The following is a 19,340-nucleotide window of genomic DNA, read 5'->3' as shown; positions in this document are numbered from 1 at the left end:
TTTTATTGGCCAGACATGAATTTACCACATCATGAAGTGGGCCAGCGATCTTCGAGAACCCCTGAATGAATCGTCTGTAATAACTGCAAAGTCCAAGGAATGATCTCAATTCCTTCAGTGTAGATGGAACTGGCCACTGTCTTATAACTGCTACTTTCATAGGGCCTGTGCCAATACCATCGGCAGAAATTCGATGTCCCAAGAACACTACCTCTGTCTGAAGAAAGTGACATTTGTCTAACTTGACCTTGAGACCAGTGTCCTTCAGCCTCTTCAGTACAGTTTCCAGCCTTACCAAGTGCTCCTGGAATGTTGAGGAATATACCAAAATATCATCCAGGTACACTAACAAAATCTGGAAAACAAGATCATTCATAGTGGCCTGCATCAGCCTTTGGAAGGTTGCAGGTCCATTGCAGACCCCGAAAGGCATACGCAAAAATTCATAGAGCCCAAAAGGAGTTGAGAATGCCGTCTTGTGTCTGTCTCCTTCTGCCACAGCCACCTGATGATAGCCACTTGCTAAATCAATTGTCGAAAAATAACATGCCCCCTGCAGAGCATCAAAGCTCTCATCGATACGGGGTAATGGAAAGGCATCTCTTTTTGTTTTCTGATTTAGCTTACGATAGTCTACACACAGCCTTATACTGCCATCTACTTTACGTACCAGCACAATTGGGGAAGCATAGGCACTATTACTCTCTTGTATGACTCCTTTCTTTACCAGGCGTGAGATGTGATCCTTTACTTCTTCATACTGATTAGGAGGAATGCGACGGTAGGGCTGGGTGACAGGCTCATCATCGGTTAGATGAATTCCATGTGTAATCTGGTCTGTATAACCTAGGTCTTCCTCAGTGAGGGCAAAGATATCAACATACTTTGCCAACAATGACCTAAGCTGAGTTTGCTCATACTCACTTCCACCTACATCAACCTTATCCAAGATGTCCTTCACCCGATCTCTGCTTTGTCCACTCTTCATATTTAAAGTCACCTGTTCAAGATCGGCAGAAATCCTTCGAAACTGCACCTCATACTGCTGTAAACTGTCTATGCCCTCTACCCTTGACAGAGTACCTAAGCGAGTTCTGGGTGATAACCAAACATCCTCCTGAGAGCGATTCAGAATTTTGACAGGTATGCAGTTACAGTGTGCATCAACGAGGGAGGGAATGACTATCAAACCTCCCGGCAAAGGAGTGCTAAGAGGCTCTAACAACAGAGGACTTTCCTCCCCAACACCACTTCTGAAGCCCTTCATTGGAATTGTCACAACAGATTCTGCAGGTATGTGTTCCATCCATTTTCCAGCTATACGAACAACAGATTTCCGATTTACAGCACATGTATGTACTTTCTGAAAAACATGCATCCAATCGGAATCTAATTTGCCCCCTAAGGTGGTGTTGAAATACCCCCTAAGGTGGTGTTGAAAAGCTCTACCACAGGACATGTACCAACAGCACGTTGCAACAACTGGTCACAGGCTGGGAGTGCATCTTTCGAGTCTGTCCGCCCACCCTGAATCGCTCGACTCCCAACAACCTGGGGACTCTTGTTTCCTTGCGAGTCAGACGATACAGGCTTCACTGCTCTAGAGCTCTGTCTTTGTGGACAATTCTTTGCCACATGTCCAGCAACTTGACATCTGAAACATATTGGTTTCCCATCTTCAGTGAATTTTGGTTGGGACCTAGGCCTAGGGGCCTCCAAACTTGCACTATTTCTGACAGACAGACGCTTCACAACTTGAGTCAGTTCACTAGTTGCCTTTCCCTGCTCGGCTACCACATCAAGAACATCCTCCAAGGTGACAGGTTTCTTTTCTTGGACTCTGAGAGCTGAACACTGTGTCATATTACTACCATAGCGTGACTTGCTAGTCTTTGAACTAGCTGAGGACTCTTCTGCAGCCCAAAGCTGGGCTTCATCTCTCACATCCATCATTGTACACCTAGGATGGTCTCTCACAAACTTTCGAAGCTCCCTTCGGAGGGATGGATCACGGACACCTTCAACAAACTGATCCCTTAATGCTACTCTCCCATTTGCGATATAATCTGGGGAACATTTTACAATCCAGTTGAGAGCTTGTGACAGGGCATGAGAGAAATCTCGTATACTTTCCCCCTCTAATTGTTTTCTACTATAGAAACTGTGTAGGAGCTGAGGTGTGCTACGTTTGTCCCTAAAAGCCTCCCTAAGGTACTCAAACAAATCGGCAATCTCATCATCAGTAACACTACGAAGGCGAACCTCTTCTAAGGCTGGGCCCCGTAACAAAGACATCACAAAGTCATACTGATCTTGGACAGACTGATGTCTAGCACGCAGCACCCGCTCGACTTCCTCTATAAAATCATCAACAGACCTGCCATCTTTTTCTAGATCACCACAATATGGTAGTATGTGCCTTTCTCTAGGAACATACACATAGGATGTCTGATTCAGGGAAGAAATCGCAGCCATTGCTTGTTCATGTTTACTCTGCAACTCTCTAATTTGTTCTGTTAGATTAGCCACACTGTGGTCATCATCTGGGGCCAACATGGTGAAATCAAATCATTAATTTTTTTTTTACAAAGATCTGACACTGATAAGTGCTCAAAGACCTACTGGTCTGATGTAACAGTTGTTGAAAAGTCCATCCAGCTGATAAGATCTTGCTGTCTCTGTGATGCTTCACGATGATCCGCCCCCAGGAATCTTCCGTCCACTCTTCACCACTACCGTATCATATACTGCACTTTACATTACACACACAACAACACTGACTCTCCTAACTCTGTTGGAATACCCCACTCCTGGTACCAAAATGTGGCCGTAGGAAAATAAAACACAGGTTCCACAAAAAAAATCCGATGGGGTTCACAATTTATTCCATGTGATTGGTTAGGAGTCTACATTTCATTTGTATTTAACTGAACAGAAAAGGGGAAAAAAAGGAAACAAATAAACCAAAGTACAGCGTCAGAATTACTTCTGTTCTAAACAATAAATGACTCCCATTATAAATGAAGGAAAACACAAATTTGTCCTTGTTTCCTTACCATAATTAAACAGAAAGAGCAATAATTCCCACAGTAATAATACTAACAACACTAACAATACTAACAATACGGTAGTGGCACTCTAGGAAGAAAACAAAACATCTTAGAAGTGCACTAATAGTTACATTACAATGACACTCACACAATACACTTACATCACCAAAATATTATAATGGTTAACATTACTCACTTTTCCCGATGTTCCTAACGGTGTACACTAATATAATCACCCCTGCGCTACCAGGCCTCGTCTAAACGCGTGGCGCATCAACTTAGCCACACTCGCTAATCAACACAATCCTGTGTCAACATCCAGCTCCCTGGATAGTGTTAGAATAAACTCGTAAAAGAAACCGCGACCACCTGTAGCTTACTCTACAACTTCTTAATTGCGCGATTGCGCATGTGCACGTACACGCGATGACGTCACCCACCAACTCTTAAAGGGGCTCTCTTATTTGTCTGCAGCTATATACACATCAGTAATATTGTGAATATCCAGACCCCCTCTAAATATCACCTGGTTACATATAGGTCATGTGCCAACTGACAGTCTTTTTTTATGTTACAGATAAGTAAATGTCCAATGCAGGCCTGTGGACACTCATCACTTTTTTCCAGATTCTCCAACTCAAGTTACTGAGGAGACTTTGGCATGAAAATGTCTCAGTATATTATATCTGAAATATCTCACCTAAACTCTTTACCCATTGCTTAAATTTTTCTGCCATATATGTAGACTGTTAATGTATATTTTATTCATCATGTTGTTTTAGGCATACTTGCACAAGCTGGCGCTGTTCCCATCGAGCCCAGCACTTCTATCAAGCATGGTCCCCACACCGAACCCACATTTGTGGACCCTGGACCCTCAGCCACCAGCACTCCCCAGCCCAGCAGCACTCCACCCTCCATGATGGTCCATCAGCCAGGCAGTGTTCCTCCAACTTCAGCATTTCAACCACCTCTGCCACGTCAACCACATGCACACATTAGGTGAGTGGAAGGCCAGCACTTGCAGAAAGTGTGGACGTTATAGGACATCAGCAACTGGACATAGCCAGGACAAGGCCAGAATTTATTGTCCAGTGACAGACGATGACGAAAGAAATATAGAAAATATAGATATGTTGCATATAGCTTTTGTATTCTTAGATTACATATTAATCTAGCCTAATGGATAAGGCACTGGCCTCCTAAGCCAGGGATTGTGGGTTCGAGTCCCATCTGGGGTGTGCATTGAGCAGAGTGGCGCAGCGGAAGCGTGCTGGGCCCATAACCCAGAGGTCGATGGATCGAAACCGTCCTCTGCTAGGCACAGTTTTTGTTTACACCAACAATGCCCCTCAGGCAGAGCATGAACCAATGGCCTTAATAATAATAATAATAATAATAAAGGCTTCTGTTTGTTAATCTGGTGAAGTGTTGAAGCTTTTTTCTTCTTCTGTTCCGTTTTGGACTTTGCTAAAACTAGAGTCTCTGCAAATTATGGGGCTTTGTCCAACCAGAGGCTTCTGATGATTTCTGGTTCATTGTGTGACTTTGCTCATAATAACTTTGGCTGGCAATGATTGCTGTTTCTGTGTAAGCGTGCTGCACTAGTTACTGATATTGTCACATTACCTTGTATTTCTCTTTGTGAATGGCTTGAGTAGATCCATTTTATTGCAAATATATTATTTCTCTTGATTATGTTAAACCTGCTATAATTTCAATGGTACTTTTTTTTATATTATCATGTTATGTTTGTGCTACTCTATCAAGTCTGCATGGTCACAGGAAGTTCTAAAATTAATGAAAGGTAATAGAATCAACATATCTGAAGTGCAAGTGTTTATAATGCATCAGCTGGAATACCTCGAAGGAATGGCCTTCAAATGTTTAGGCAGTTTTCATACAGAACACTGGCCAAGAATTAGACCATGAACCTACCACGTGTTGTCTTGTCCTTTTTAAAAAAGTGAGTTGTGGTGAGGTGTACCATGCACCAACATATTAGAGCTGCAAGGAACCTATTTACCTGTTTGCTTTTGGAAAGGATGTCTGCCTACTCATCTCATTGTGCCTGCTTTGAAGAGAAACCTATCCAAATAAAAGAGAGCTGCTGTGTGTTTTACACAGCCACAACTGGCCTCTTCCTTTCTCCATAATCACACCAACACAACGTAAATACACTGGTGAGAACCCAAGTTGTTATAAGCAAGAAACAGGGGATAGATACATTAATGTAAAAAAAAGAGTGGAGATATATGTGTATTATTTTTAAAGAATATTGGTTAATGTGTAAGGTTTTTTCTTTATTCTTCTTTCAACTCTTTTCGTGTAAGTTTTATCGGCAAATATGTAAATTGCCGATTGATTCATGTAAATAATGCAAAACAAATGTGAATAATTCAAATAATAAAACCATTCTGAGGAAAGCAGCAGCTCAGAGTCTGATGTGTCTTTCTGATTTAATGATTAATATCTGTCCTCATCAGGCGGTGAGGGTGTTACACATGGTTATCCATTTGCTGGCTTTTATATGATTGTCTAGCAGTGTTCACAAATAAACCCACTGTTGTGATCAATTCCATTGTTATTAACTTTAAACAACACCGATGTTTGTAATTAAATAAATTAAATATCATCGTTAGACTAAAAAGCTTTGACATGATCATTACTTTTCTTTTAAAAAAAAACCTGGAGGAAAATTGTTTCCTCAAGGATACAGACAATCAGTGTAAGATTTTTCAAACTATGAATATGGAAGTAATTGTTGTTGTTTTTTAACATAATCTTACAAATATCATTTTAAAGAACAGTTTTCATAAAAATATGCCCAGAATTCTTTACGTCATTCATCCACTGGGCTGACTCCATTTCAATGTATTCTAGGCTACCAGCCTCCACTATTCCCCTGGTCTGGAGAACCGTCTTGTGTCCCAAGTGTGGAGGACTGGTCTAGAAGAAGTCAGGTGGTCTGGGAACGGGCTCATGTGAGACTTCAGCGGGCAGTGAGGAGACAGGAGATCCAGGCGAACTGCTGGCAACGCCCTCAGCATGAATACCAAGTGGGCCAGAAGGTATGGTTATCCACTAAGAATCTTAGACTCAACTTAGACCCCCAACCTACTGCATCTTGGCTACTTTCCACATGTCCCTGCTCAAACCCCATCACAAACCCACCGGCTCCACCCCTTCACCTCTGGAACTGCCCCCGCCCCTGGACATCGATGGCCCGTTAGGGTATGGCCCGGAGGAGCACTGCTGGGTGAACGCTTCGGATATCCTGGACCCAGCCCTCACCGAGGAGTTCCACCTTAAATTCCCCAACAGGCCCGCTCCTCGTTCCAGGGGTCACCCCCGGCGTAGAGCACCTGGAGGTGTTCCTAGAGGGGGGGGTTCTGTCACGGTGTTCACAGGTCCAGACCGCCAGAGGGAGCCCTCGCCGGAATATTGACTGTGTTCATGTAGAGCTGCGCGATTAATCGTCATTATCGATTAATTCGAATTTATGGTTTATGTCGATGTTGAAAAAACGAAAATCGATTTTACGATTTCACTTTTGGTTTGGCGCAGCGAGCTTCCGTAGTTTTGCGACGCCTCTCTGTGATTTACACTTGGGAAGTACTAAATACAACATGGCAGCATGCGCTGACGAAACCAAGCAGCTTGTTTCCAAGAGAGGTGCGGTTTCTTCAATTGCATGGAAATGGTTCGGGTTTGCAACTTCAGACGTTAAACAAGCCAAAGCCCGCTGTAAAATATGTCTGAAGTTTGTGGCAACTAAAGGAAGCAGCACGACTAATTTATTCCAGCACCTCGAACCACGCTGTGGAATGGGAGGCGTGTGTTTGCCTTTTTTCCTGATTCTTCGATTCTCAGTTTCTGTTTTGGTTTTGTTTGCCTAGTTATTGCTTTCCGGTTTTGGCCTTTTTGCCTGCCTTGCCGTTTACGATTCTGCCTGTTGATTTCAATAAAGATCCGCATATGGATTCTAACTCTCCCGCATCCAGCGAGTTCTTACAATGGGGCTGTCTTTGGATGGACAGACCTCTGGCTTTTCACTTTTACATTTACATTTCTGGCATTTGGCAGAAGCGTCAGAGCGAAGTACAAAAGTGCTTTAAGTCTCTATCATTGAATACATTAACATTGGTTCAATAGGTTACAGACTTAGGATACCATTAGCCTAAAATTGGTGTTTTTATTTCTTTAACATATACTGTGACAATACATAAAAACAGGGAAAGAAAGTTTAAGTGCTTCTGGAAATGGTAGTTCTTCAGACGTTGTTTGAAGACAGTCAGTGGCTTTACCCTCAGAGATGGTGGGACCAGTCTCATTTTTCACTGGGTGAGGGTCTTTGGATGGACAGAGCCCTGACTTTTCTTAAGCCGGGCCCTCTTGACCCTTGCCTCACGCTTCACTTTTTCTTTTTCAAGAATCTGCACAGAGACACAGTTTAAAACTTAAAACCAAAGCACCATGTAACGTGATTAAACCAAAGACTACTTCCTGTGTGTGTGTGTGTGTATAAGTGTGTGTGTGTATGTGTGTATAAGTGTGTGTGTGTATGTGTGTATAAGTGTGTGTGTATGTGTGTGTTTGTGTTTTCTTACCATTTTCGTAACGAACTGGCGAAGTTCTTCCAGGGTCAAAGGTCGCTTGTCATAATCGGGGATACTCACTTGATCCATATCACTGGAGTATAAACATAACTTGGTCATGCACAAATCCTGAGGTTTTTTTAGTCTGTGTAAATTATAATTGTACTGAATTGTATTTAAATATTTATAAATATTGTATGAATTGTATATCATTGAACTGTAAATATAATTGGTAAATAAATTAATATTATTTATTATAATTTGGGGGCAAATGCAAATCAGTTGTGTTAAGAACAGGCTTGGTAATACAAGTCTGATTGGCATTTATCAACTTACTAACATGAATACAAAGAAAGTCAGAGAAAATCATGATGAGCATGATGAAAAAAAATCACCTGTAAGACGTAACTTAACATTTTCAGCCTTACAGTCTTGACACACTTACCTAAATTCAAGAGGCTGCTCGGCAGGAGGCTGAACGACAAGAGCCGGCACCTGAGCTAGTTCCTGATCCTGATCCTGTTAAGAGAAAACAACACAGATAACTCAGTCTGAGCTGTCCGAACTAGAACAAAACTCCTACTGACCCGAATCTGCCGTAAACAGAGACATATCAAATACATCAAAACCCTGTACAATAGGAGGACAAACTTTGTCTCCTTTACTCTCTCAACTATGGGATGAAAGCTATCTTATATTATCTAATACAGTATAATAAAAAAAGAAAGAAATAATACTGATTGCCACCATTACACTTTAATTGAAGTGAGTAGCTTTATATGTGAAGTTTGTAGATTAAAAGTTTATCTTGCGTCAGTTTGGTTTTTAAAATATTTTTAGAAGTGGAGAGAGTGGAGATGTGATTAATTTCACACAACAGTTTTTACTGATTCCTGGAAAATGAAAATTTCCTGACTGCATTCCTGAAATCTCCTCTAATTGTTAATATTTGTCCTGCTGATGTCCTCTTATTTAGAATGTGAGTAAAATGAATGCAAGACTATAGAATTAACAGAATTATGGTGTGAAAAGATGGAAGAGGAACAGATCTGAAGCTAAGCGCTGGATTTACATCAGAGTGACACTAAGTGATCAAACTCAGAACGTCAACATTCTTAATAGCAGAGCGGCTTTAAATGTATTTTAACATATCTTTTAACATATTTTGATTACACCACTTACTATTTTACACCTCACAAATACACAGAGATTAGAATATAAAAAGTAAAAAACACGGCGCTGTGAATCAAAAAGTCCTAATCCTATTCAAACCAGGTGCAAGAGACGATCTCACTAAAAACAAGAAATGTTGGACACGTGGATCTTGTTTCATCGTTACTGTACCTTGAATTTGATGAAATTCTGGACAGCGACCAGCTCACTGGTTTTCTGGGCCAGTAGCCTCAGGTGAATTGTAAGGCTGGAGTCTTTAAGCCAACCTGGACAACTGAGCACTTTGTCCAACGGAGGATCGCAACCGATCTCATGATACAAGTCGCTCACCCCTACATTAACACACACACACACACACACACACACACACACAAAAATGTGTGAAACAAAAACCTTTTTTACATGTTCTAAGGATCTCATTAAAAAAAAACTTGCACTGTATCTGTTTTACCCAAAATCTCAATTTCTTTTTACTTGTGCTTGTAAATTATAAATCCAGTGAAATAACAAAACCCTGTTTTCTATACACTGCACAACTCTACACAACTCAGCATTTAGGTATAGATCTTGTGCACTTGCAGTATGTGCTAGAGCACTTGTTTACATATTATTTAGTCAGCACCTCCTTGTCTCACCTGTATTAAGCTGATCCAGGATCTCAGTGAGTTCCTGGATCTGAGATTCAATGTCTCTCTGCTGATTGAGGGTGGGGGGTTCTTCCGATCTCCGATCTCTCAACTTCTCCATCTCCTCTTTTGTCTGGATCAGGGAACAGGAACACACAGTGAGCTATTTTCGGATAAGCGTGTTTGTGATGTTTCATATGAACATAAAAAGAGGTGATGACTTCAGATGGGTCAGATTCAGATTTGTTTTTAAAAATTTCCATGTCATTTCTATTGTTCACTTATATTTTTATGCTCTTATTTACGTACAGCAATTAAGGTCAACCTTCCATGAATAAATTGTACTTATTTAGGTATTTAAATTAAACACATCTTATCTGAGTCTGAAGTCACATGTTGTCATGGTTTTTACATTCAGTGAACAAAATGCTGATTTGGAAATTATCTATTATTTCTTAGTTACACTGACTTTGTTAGCTTCATCTCCTGGCTGATCAGGTATATTTAGATTACTGGAAAAATAGTAAAAAATGTTGATTTTGACTTACCGATCTGATTTCAGCTTTCAAATCCTCAATCTCTCTTCTTTGCTCAGTAAGGTATCTATAGTAAAAGATGAACTTTTCTTCACCTGTAAACAATACACAATGTTATACAGCAACCAGGTTAAATTAGACACAACCTTTATTACAGATCCAATCTGAAGCATTAATCATCTGAAATTAGATGGAGATTAGACAGAGCTGACTCACGCTGTAAACATTTGGTCACGAGCATTTCCAAATCTTCCTCGCCGGTCACCTCCCTGAGCCGGCGGAAAAGGTCCTCTAATGCTTCATTCTCTAATTTGATCAACTGCTGCTTCTTCATTTCTGCAATCATCATCATCATCATCATCATCATCCAAGTTTCCAACTATATTAGTCTGGTTAACTGAACTAGGTAAATAATATAATCTAAAACAGTCAGCTCTAGAATTATTGCCACTCTTTGTAATGTTGGGTAAAACAATTATAAATGGTTAATAAGCTTAATCTGTCACTTCTCCAACATTACACTCAAATAAATTTCCAAGAAAAATTAAAACCCTGTAGTTATACACCTTATTGCTATTCTTACAAATTCTTGTAAATAAACCTTAACTCAAGCAAGGCTGCATTATACACTTTACTCTTTCATTTGGCTATGAGTGATTAGGATGTCATAAGAGAACCATGACTTCCTGTTTTACTGGGGAATAAATATAGAGTGACACAAAGGTCAATTCCCAATGCTCTTTCTTCAACAAGGTGAAGATTAGATGATTAAATAATGAGGAAACTTCATCATCAGGCATTATAGGAATGATATTAAGTCATTAAGTGTTTTATATTTTCTTCAGAATAACTTCAAATAAGCTTAAATTTCTCTCATATTTCCAATGAGAGACTTAACTAGACCATGAAATAACTTTTTTACCAAAGGTGCCAATATTTTTGAGCTCTCACCGCGTCTGAGTTGTGCCTCCTCCAGTCCTTTCCTCTCACGACACTTAGTTTCTATGAACTTATCAAGACGTTGCTCCACTTCAAGCTGCCTCTTCAGCTCATCCACCTCAGCGATTTGTTGAAGCCGTTTCTTCTTATTCTTCTCATTCTTCTCCTTCAAATTCTCCAGTTTTGTCAGTATTTTCTCCCTGAACATCACACAAAAAACACAGAGCCTGTTTACATACACACGAACAATAATAATAGTAATAATAATAATAATAATAACTATAATATGATCATTCATCTGATTATTGGAGGGATCAGAATGATTAATACAGATCTGTGATTTTCATATGAAGGGCAGCTCTTATAGAAAATTAATCAACACTTTCTGTCCAATTAGATTTGAGAATTCTACAGTGCTGGTGTAACACTTAAAACACCATAAACATAAACATTTTACTATCTATTTTCGTTTAGCAAAAAGTGAATCCTGTCCACATGGTACTCATACATGTAAATAAATGCAGTAAATTCAGTTCACCTGACATCATGTTCTTCCTCTATCATGGTCATGAGTTCAGCAATCTCCTGCTGGACTTTCTGAAGCTCCTGTAAAAGAGAACATCTCCTGCGTTAACCACAGGCTTCTCATGCATGTGATTAAATCCTGACCCTAGTCACACTATAAGCTCTGACCTCATGCTGACAGTGGTGCAGCTGCTGGAAATGAACATGGTCCTTTTGCAGCTTCTCTATCTCCTCTTTCAGCTGATGTTTCTTCACCACCTTCTTGTTGTGGCGAATGAGAGTCTGTAGGTGGGTAAATGAAGGACAAGAAAAAAGTTTACAGAGGTAAATATTACAACTTTTAAAAAACAAATAAAACCCTGCTTTACAGTCACGCTAAAAGGTTGGAGTTAGTAGCTGATATTTATACCATATTATTTCACAGGGAAGATTGCTGTGATATGCAGTTTTGGGAAAATAATCAACTATAGGGTGGTAACAGTGACTCTGCATCTATATTGTGTTGCTAAATTATCTTCTTCAGTCTGACCCGAGGGTATGCAATGTTTTTCACAGCTTCCTGCTTTACAGTTTGTTCTATTTTATTGTGTGGCTGCAAAGGTTGCCATGTTTAACTTGTTTGCACATTTGCGTTACTTAGCTGTAGTTTTCCACTAGGCCAGCTTTTGCTCTTAGCTCACAGAAAGAGCTCACTAATTTAAAAGACATCTGTAAGATGTCTTGTCCACCGCAGTGTCCAGTCTCAGCGCCTGGTAGCTGTGAGGGTTGAGTGCATGAAGTGACCAACATTCCACACTTTGTTTTTATTTTGGTGAATAAGTGCATCACTTCGTCTTGATGGAATTTGTAGTGTGGATACACAACTCAACTTATTTATGCTACAAAATGGTGTGAAATAGCCTACTATGTGACTTGAGATGCACCTTATGACCTGTTTGTAACACAGAATCTAACAACTCTAACTCACGCGTTCCAGTTTATTTTCCAGCTTGTGAGTGACCTCTTCAGTGTGGCGAGCGTGAGCCTTCCGCTTATGCTCTTCCAGTTTCTTCTGAACACTCTGGATCTGTTCAAATACAGTCAAGTTTGTCACAAAACATACTTTTTAAGGCTCTTTAAAATCAATGTTAGGATAAAATGTGTAGTCCTTCAAAGACATACACACTGTCTAGACAAGGTATAATATTGATATGTGTGGCATAATATTGAAAACAGGATGCTGCTAAATGAACAGCATGTGACTTTATTGTGTATGTTTGCTGTGTGTGTGTGTGATGTCTGAAGGTCATCACCTTTTGCTCAAGCTTTACTTGAATGAGTCTCTCTTTTTCCACACACTTGTCGAGCTCGTCGCGGCGCTTCAGGAGAGCCCGGAGCTGCTGGACACAGCGGATGTCAGCCTGCCTGAGCCGCTGACTCTGAGGCACACGCAGTTTCTCCTCCAATTTCTTGCACTCCTTACGCAGTTGATTTTCCTCCAGACTAACAGGCAACACACGTGAACAGAGTGATGTGTTTACAAAATGATAATAACATGAATAATTATGAATACTATGACAAATTGAATGAGAATTTAAACTGGGAAATTAATTCTGTCATCAACAATAAAACTAAATTAATCGTAGTCTTCATGATAAAAAAAAAAACATGCTTTGTGATTATGACTGGAACAAAAACTGTACAAGTAAAATTCAACATATTCTTCAAGAGTATGTTAAAGAGTCAAAATCAAAACGTGAGGTTCCTATAAGTTCCCAGCACTTTATCCTGGTCAGGGTGGCGGTGGATCTGGAGTCTATCCCAAGAAACACTGGGAATGATCTAGGACTACCTGGATCTACCCACCTCCCAAAAACATGCCAGTAGATGGAGTCGCACCTATAGAGCCAATTTAGATTCACCAATCAAACTACTGGCATGTTCTTTGTACAGTAGGAAGAAACTGAAGAACCCATAAAGAACCCACAGAGACATGAGGAGAACTCCATACAGACAGTAACCTGAGCTCTGGATCGAACCAGAACCCAGGAGCTATGAGGCAGAGATCCCTCAAGATGTGGAGTGTTCAGAAAAAAAACAGCATGTATGTGTATCGGGGACTATCTGACTGACCACTGCTTGCGGATAATGTCCTGGAAATGGATTTTGCTGGCCTCCAAATCACCCTGCATCATTTTATATTGCCTCTTCAGACTGGCCTTCTCCTCTGTAACACACACACACACACACACACACCACATCACAGACGTGTCATTTTTACTATAACAGCTACATGTTCATCACTGATAACTCATTTACACATTACTACGCTCTTACCCAGTGCATCAAAGTCCAGGCTGCTGGTTTTTATTCCTGTACGTTTCCTCAACATTTTTCAGTAAATCACTGTGAAGACATGGAGATGGCACTTTGTAAAATCAATGTTTTCACCACAATATTGCTAACAGTAGTGACAAGAGCAGTGAGCTAGTCAATGTTCACAACCTAGCCACAGAGAGAGAGAGAGAGAGAGAGAGAGAGAGAGGGAGAGAGAGAGAGAGAGAGAGAGAGACAGAGAGAGAGAGAGAGAGAGACAGACAGAGAGACAGAGAGAGAGAGAGAGAGAGAGAGAGAGACAGACAGAGAGAGAGAGAGGGAGAGAGAGAGAGACAGACAGACAGAGAGAGAGAGCGAGAGAGAGAGAGAGAGAGAGAGAGAGAGAGAGAGAGAGAGAGAGACAGACAGAGAGAGAGAGAGAGACAGAGACACAGACAGAGAGAGAGAGAGAGACAGAGAGAGAGACAGAGAGAGAGAGAGAGAGAGAGAGAGAGAGACAGACAGAGAGAGAGAGAGAGACAGAGACACAGACAGAGAGAGAGAGAGAGACAGAGAGAGAGACAGAGAGAGAGAGAGAGAGAGAGAGAGAGACAGACAGACAGAGAGAGCGAGAGCACAAACGCTAACTAGTTCTAAGACCGTAGATAGTTTGATCAAAAATATCATACTATAGCTTAAAACATTTCCGTGCTACATTTAATAACCGTAGTGAGTTCCTTTCAGCGACAAATATTTAGTTTAGTAGTTTATAATAGTTTAGTAAGGCCAAAATATAAAGAATAAAAGTTTAAAAAAGTGAATAAATAACAACACAACAGAGGCATATCGTTACAGCTACTACTCACTGCTTACCATATACATTTCCGTTAGCGCGCTAGTTATAGTGTACTAGTTGGCTAATTTAGAGCGCTAGTTATCAGAAACACTTCCTTACCTTCCAAGGTTGGTATGCAATCTGAATAGCGACACCTTCGCAGTTTTCTTGTGATGAGTGAAACACGTCACAGAAGCTCTCCAAGGCAACGTGCTATGTGACGTCTGAAGCTTCGGATCTGAATTCTGACGAGATTCCCTAGTGCAGATATCGAGAGTCATCCGCTTCACTAGTGAATAGAGACAATGCTTTTAAACTGTTAGCATGAAACCAGCCAAGAAACCTGCTGCCTCAGTCCAGTGTGAGAGAATACTGTAACAGGCAGTGGAAGTAGTAAATAAAAAGTGACAGACTCAGTCCCTGTACTGTTGAACAAGTCATGTTCCTTAATAAAAATCATTCATTCGCCACTTAAGAAAATGTCAACTCCCCAGTTTACAAGCATAGGTTTAGTACTAGGACAAAACCTTGTGTGAATAAGGCCTTGAGTGTTGATCAAAACAGATTCATAAAATTGCTACAGTACAAGTGAATTAATCCCATTCATAAATTCTTGTACAAATGAATTCATAGACTAATTTATTCATATTATTGTGTTTGTACATCAGCAGTGACGCATGAAACACTATTTTTATTCTTTTATTCTGTTTTTAGAGTATAAGTGGTACTGCTACTTTCATTCATCACATTTCATTATATTCATTTCCCAAATGTTGACCAAAAAAAATCTGTAAATATGTTTTTTTGCAATTTTTGGAATGTCTTCAATTGTCAGATAATGGAAATAAGTCTCTCTGCTTGTTTTCCAGTTTATCACGAGTTTCTGAGTTTCTGAAGAAATTTTTATTGTTTACCAAACATTCTGGGCTTTGTCTTTTATTTTCCTTTTCCACGAGTAACAAGTAATTAATTTTATCTGATAACACACACACACACACACACACACACATATATATAAATATATATATATACTATATTGCCAAAAGTATTCGCTCACCCATCCAAATAATCAGAATCAGGTGTTCCAATCACTTCCATGGCCACAGGTGTATAAAATCAAGCACCTAGGCATGCAGACTGTTTTTACAAACATTTGTGAAAGAATGGGTCGCTCTCAGGAGCTCAGTGAATTCCAGTGTGGAACTGTGATAGGATGCCACCTGTGCAACAAATCCAGTCGTGAAATTTCCTCGCTCCTAAATATTCCACAGTCAACTGTCAGCTGTATTATAAGAATGTGGAAGTGTTTGGGAACGACAGCAACTCAGCCACGAAGTGGTAGGCCACGTAAACTGACGGAGCGGGGTCAGCGGATGCTGAGGCGCATAGTGCGAAGAGGTCGCCAACTTTCTGCAGAGTCAATCGCTACAGACCTCCAAACTTCATGTGGCCTTCAGATTAGCTCAAGAACAGTGCGCAGAGAGCTTCATGGAATGGGTTTCCATGGCCGAGCACCTGCATCCAAGCCATACATCACCAAGTGCAATGCAAAGCGTGGGATGCAGTGGTGTAAAGCACGCCGCCACTGGACTCTAGAGCAGTGGAGACACGTTCTCTGGAGTGACGAATCGCACTTCTCCATCTGGCAATCTGATGGACGAGTCTGGGTTTGGCGGTTGCCAGGAGAACGGTACTTGTCTGACTGCATTGTGCCAAGTGTAAAGTTTGGTGGAGGGGGGATTATGGTGTGGGGTTGTTTTTCAGGAGCTGGGCTTGGCCCCTTAGTTCCAGTGAAAGGAACTCTGAATGCTTCAGCATACCAAGACATTTTGGACAATTCCATGCTCCCAACTTTGTGGGAACAGTTTGGAGCTGGCCCCTTCCTCTTCCAACATGACTGTGCACCAGTGCACAAAGCAAGGTCCATAAAGACATGGATGACAGAGTCTGGTGTGGATGAACTTGACTGGCCTGCACAGAGTCCTGACCTCAACCCGATAGAACACCTTTGGGATGAATTAGAGCGGAGACTGAGAGCCAGGCCTTCTCGTCCAACATCAGTGTGTGACCTCACAAACGCGCTTCTGGAAGAATGGTCAAAAATTCCCATAAACACTCCTAAACCTTGTGGACAGCCTTCCCAGAAGAGTTGAAGCTGTTATAGCTGCAAAGGGTGGACCGACGTCATACTGAACCCTATGGATTAGGAATGGGATGTCACTTAAGTTCATATGCGAGTCAAGGTAGGTGAGCGAATACTTTTGGCAATATAGTGTATATATATATATATATTATATATATGTGTGTGTGTGTGTGTGTGTGTGTGTGTGTGTGTATGTAAAACTATTAATATGGCCACATCATAGTGGTGACAGTAAGAAGTCTCTTGGCACTGAGAAAAAGTTGGCCAAGTTCGTGGTAAATCCAACCGAAGTCAAATCTGGTAACATTGAACAAGAGGAAGGAATACATCCTGAATGGGATGTGATGTGAGGACACCATGCACACACACACACACACACACACACATAACATCTGGTTGTTAACAAACTGTCCTTAAAACGTTTTGTTACTGCTGACAACAAATATTCACCAAAGTTGCTTTTACAGTAGGTCCAGCTGTTTCCAGAACTTTTTTCAGGCTCTTATCACAGGAATTTTTCCAAATGGGAATTATTTTTTAAAACTACAAACTAATGTTATAGTAATGTTCCCATACCTTTCTTTAATCAGAATTCTGATTTTAGATGTTTTTTTTTGTTGTTGTTGTTTGTTTATGAATTAATTTGTACATATGTGCCATATATCTGTCATTAATCCTGTAGATTCTGTTTTGCTCAAATTGTTCAGGCTGTGCGATAAGTAAAATATCACTGAATGCTGTGTTATTGTAACAAACCAAATGTCAGCATATGTCACAGCTGCTTTGCCCCGTTCATACTTCACAAATGCAAAGCTTATTTACTGATTCATGTACACTATAGTGCCTAAAGTTTTGGGACACCCCTCCAAATCATTGTATTCAGGTGTTGTTTTTCAGGGGTTGTGCTTGGCCCCTTAGTTCCAGTGAAAGGAACTCTTAATGCTTCAGCATTCCAATTCATGCACCCAACTTTCTGGGAACAGTTTGGGGATGGCTCCTTCCTGTTCCAACTAGCAAGGTCCACAAAGATGAATGAGCACGTTTGGTGTGGAGAAACCTGACTGGCCTGGACAGAGTCCTGACCGCAACCTGATAGAACACCTTTGGGATGAATTAGAGTGTGACTGCGAGCCAGGCTGTTGATTTTCAACAGATTTTCTACTACTACTGAAGCCTCAAAAATCTCGTAAGGCCATGGCAGTTTTCCAGCACAGGTGTGTGGCCCTCTGCAGCTGGCGACAGACCTGCTCCTCACCAGAGGGTATGTACAGAAAAGACATAAAGCCATACCATGTAATCTATAGGTCATGAGCCAACTGACAGTCTTTTTTTTATGTTACAGATAAGTAAATGTCCAATGCAGGCCTGTGGACACTCATCACTTTTTTCCAGATTCTCCAACTCAAGTTACTGAGGAGACTTTGGCATGAAAATGTCTCAGTATATTATATCTGAAATATCTCACCTAAACTCTTTACCCATTGCTTAAATTTTTCTGCCATATATGTAGACTGTTAATGTATATTTTATTCATCATGTTATTTTAGGCATACTTGCACAAGCTGGCGCTGTTCCCATCGAGCCCAGCACTTCTATCAAGCATGGTCCCCACACCGAACCCACATTTGTGGACCCTGGACCCTCAGCCACCAGCACTCCCCAGCCCAGCAGCACTCCACCCTCCATGATGGTCCATCAGCCAGGCAGTGTTCCTCCAACTTCAGCATGTGGGTTCGAGTCCCATCTGGGGTGTGCATTGAGCAGAGTGGCGCAGCGGAAGCGTGCTGGGCCCATAACCCAGAGGTCGATGGATCGAAACCATCCTCTGCTAGGCACAGTTTTTGTTTACACCAACAATGCCCCTCAGGCAGAGCATGAACCAATGGCCTTAATAATAATAATAATAATAATAATAAAGGCTTCTGTTTGTTAATCTGGTGAAGTGTTGAAGCTTTTTTCTTCTTCTGTTCCGTTTTGGACTTTGCTAAAACTAGGGTCTCTGCAAATTATGGGGCTTTGTCCAACCAGAGGCTTCTGATGATTTCTGGTTCATTGTGTGACTTTGCTCATAATAACTTTGGCTGGCAATGATTGCTGTTTCTGTGTAAGCGTGCTGCACTAGTTACTGATATTGTCACATTACCTTGTATTTCTCTTTGTGAATGGCGTGAGTAGATCCATTTTATAGCAAATATATTATTTCTCTTGATTATGTTAAACCTGCTATAATTTCAATGGTATTTTTTTTTATATTATCATGTTATGTTTGTGCTACTCTATCAAGTCTGCATGATCACAGGAAGTTCTAAAATTAATGAAAGGTAAGAGAATCAACATATCTGAAGTGCAAGTGTTTATAATGCATCAGCTGGAATACCTCGAAGGAATGGCCTTCAAATGTTTAGGCAGTTTTCATACAGAACACTGGCCAAGAATTAGACCATGAACCTACCACGTGTTGTCTTGTCCTTTTTAAAAAAGTGAGTTGTGGTGAGGTGTACCATGCACCAACATATTAGAGCTGCAAGGAACCTATTTACCTGTTTGCTTTTGGAAAGGATGTCTGCCTACTCATCTCATTGTGCCTGCTTTGAAGAGAAACCTATCCAAATAAAAGAGA

General features: G+C 40.8%; 2 protein-coding genes and 2 non-coding genes across 4 annotated transcripts in view; 2 read left to right on the top strand and 2 right to left on the bottom strand.

The window, feature by feature from the left end:
- LOC131367167 (uncharacterized) overlaps positions 1 to 3,424 on the bottom strand; it is an 11,799-nt gene extending 8,375 nt beyond the window's left edge. Inside the window, exon 1 of the mRNA XM_058412431.1 lies at positions 1 to 3,424. This exon is cut by the window's left edge and continues 606 nt beyond it. Coding sequence (XP_058268414.1) covers positions 1 to 1,459 — 1,459 coding nt within the window. The 5' untranslated portion in view covers positions 1,460 to 3,424.
- An 874-nt stretch (positions 3,425 to 4,298) lies between these two features.
- On the top strand, positions 4,299 to 4,370 carry trnam-cau (transfer RNA methionine (anticodon CAU)). Its single transcript has one exon. It is a non-coding gene; the product is annotated as a tRNA-Met (tRNA).
- A 3,094-nt stretch (positions 4,371 to 7,464) lies between these two features.
- LOC131367166 (uncharacterized) lies at positions 7,465 to 18,406 on the bottom strand. The gene is made up of 13 exons (XM_058412429.1): positions 18,274 to 18,406; positions 13,560 to 13,653; positions 12,758 to 12,929; positions 12,415 to 12,513; positions 11,616 to 11,729; positions 11,461 to 11,528; positions 10,935 to 11,122; positions 9,996 to 10,078; positions 9,457 to 9,580; positions 8,993 to 9,153; positions 8,094 to 8,167; positions 7,661 to 7,742; positions 7,465 to 7,473 (listed from the first exon to the last, which is right to left on the bottom strand). The coding sequence occupies exons 1-13, from the start codon at positions 18,404 to 18,406 to the stop codon at positions 7,465 to 7,467; spliced, it is 1,401 nt and encodes a 466-aa protein (XP_058268412.1).
- A 73-nt stretch (positions 18,407 to 18,479) lies between these two features.
- Positions 18,480 to 18,551, top strand: trnam-cau (transfer RNA methionine (anticodon CAU)). The gene has a single exon. It is a non-coding gene; the product is annotated as a tRNA-Met (tRNA).
- Positions 18,552 to 19,340: the final 789 nt, after the last annotated feature.

Source organism: Hemibagrus wyckioides, linkage group LG16, assembly GCF_019097595.1.
Source record: "Hemibagrus wyckioides isolate EC202008001 linkage group LG16, SWU_Hwy_1.0, whole genome shotgun sequence".
In the NCBI taxonomy this organism is placed as follows: Eukaryota; Metazoa; Chordata; class Actinopteri; order Siluriformes; family Bagridae; genus Hemibagrus; species Hemibagrus wyckioides.
The sequence above is the reverse complement of the archived record's forward strand: the minus strand, read 5'-3'. Positions and strand labels throughout refer to the sequence as shown.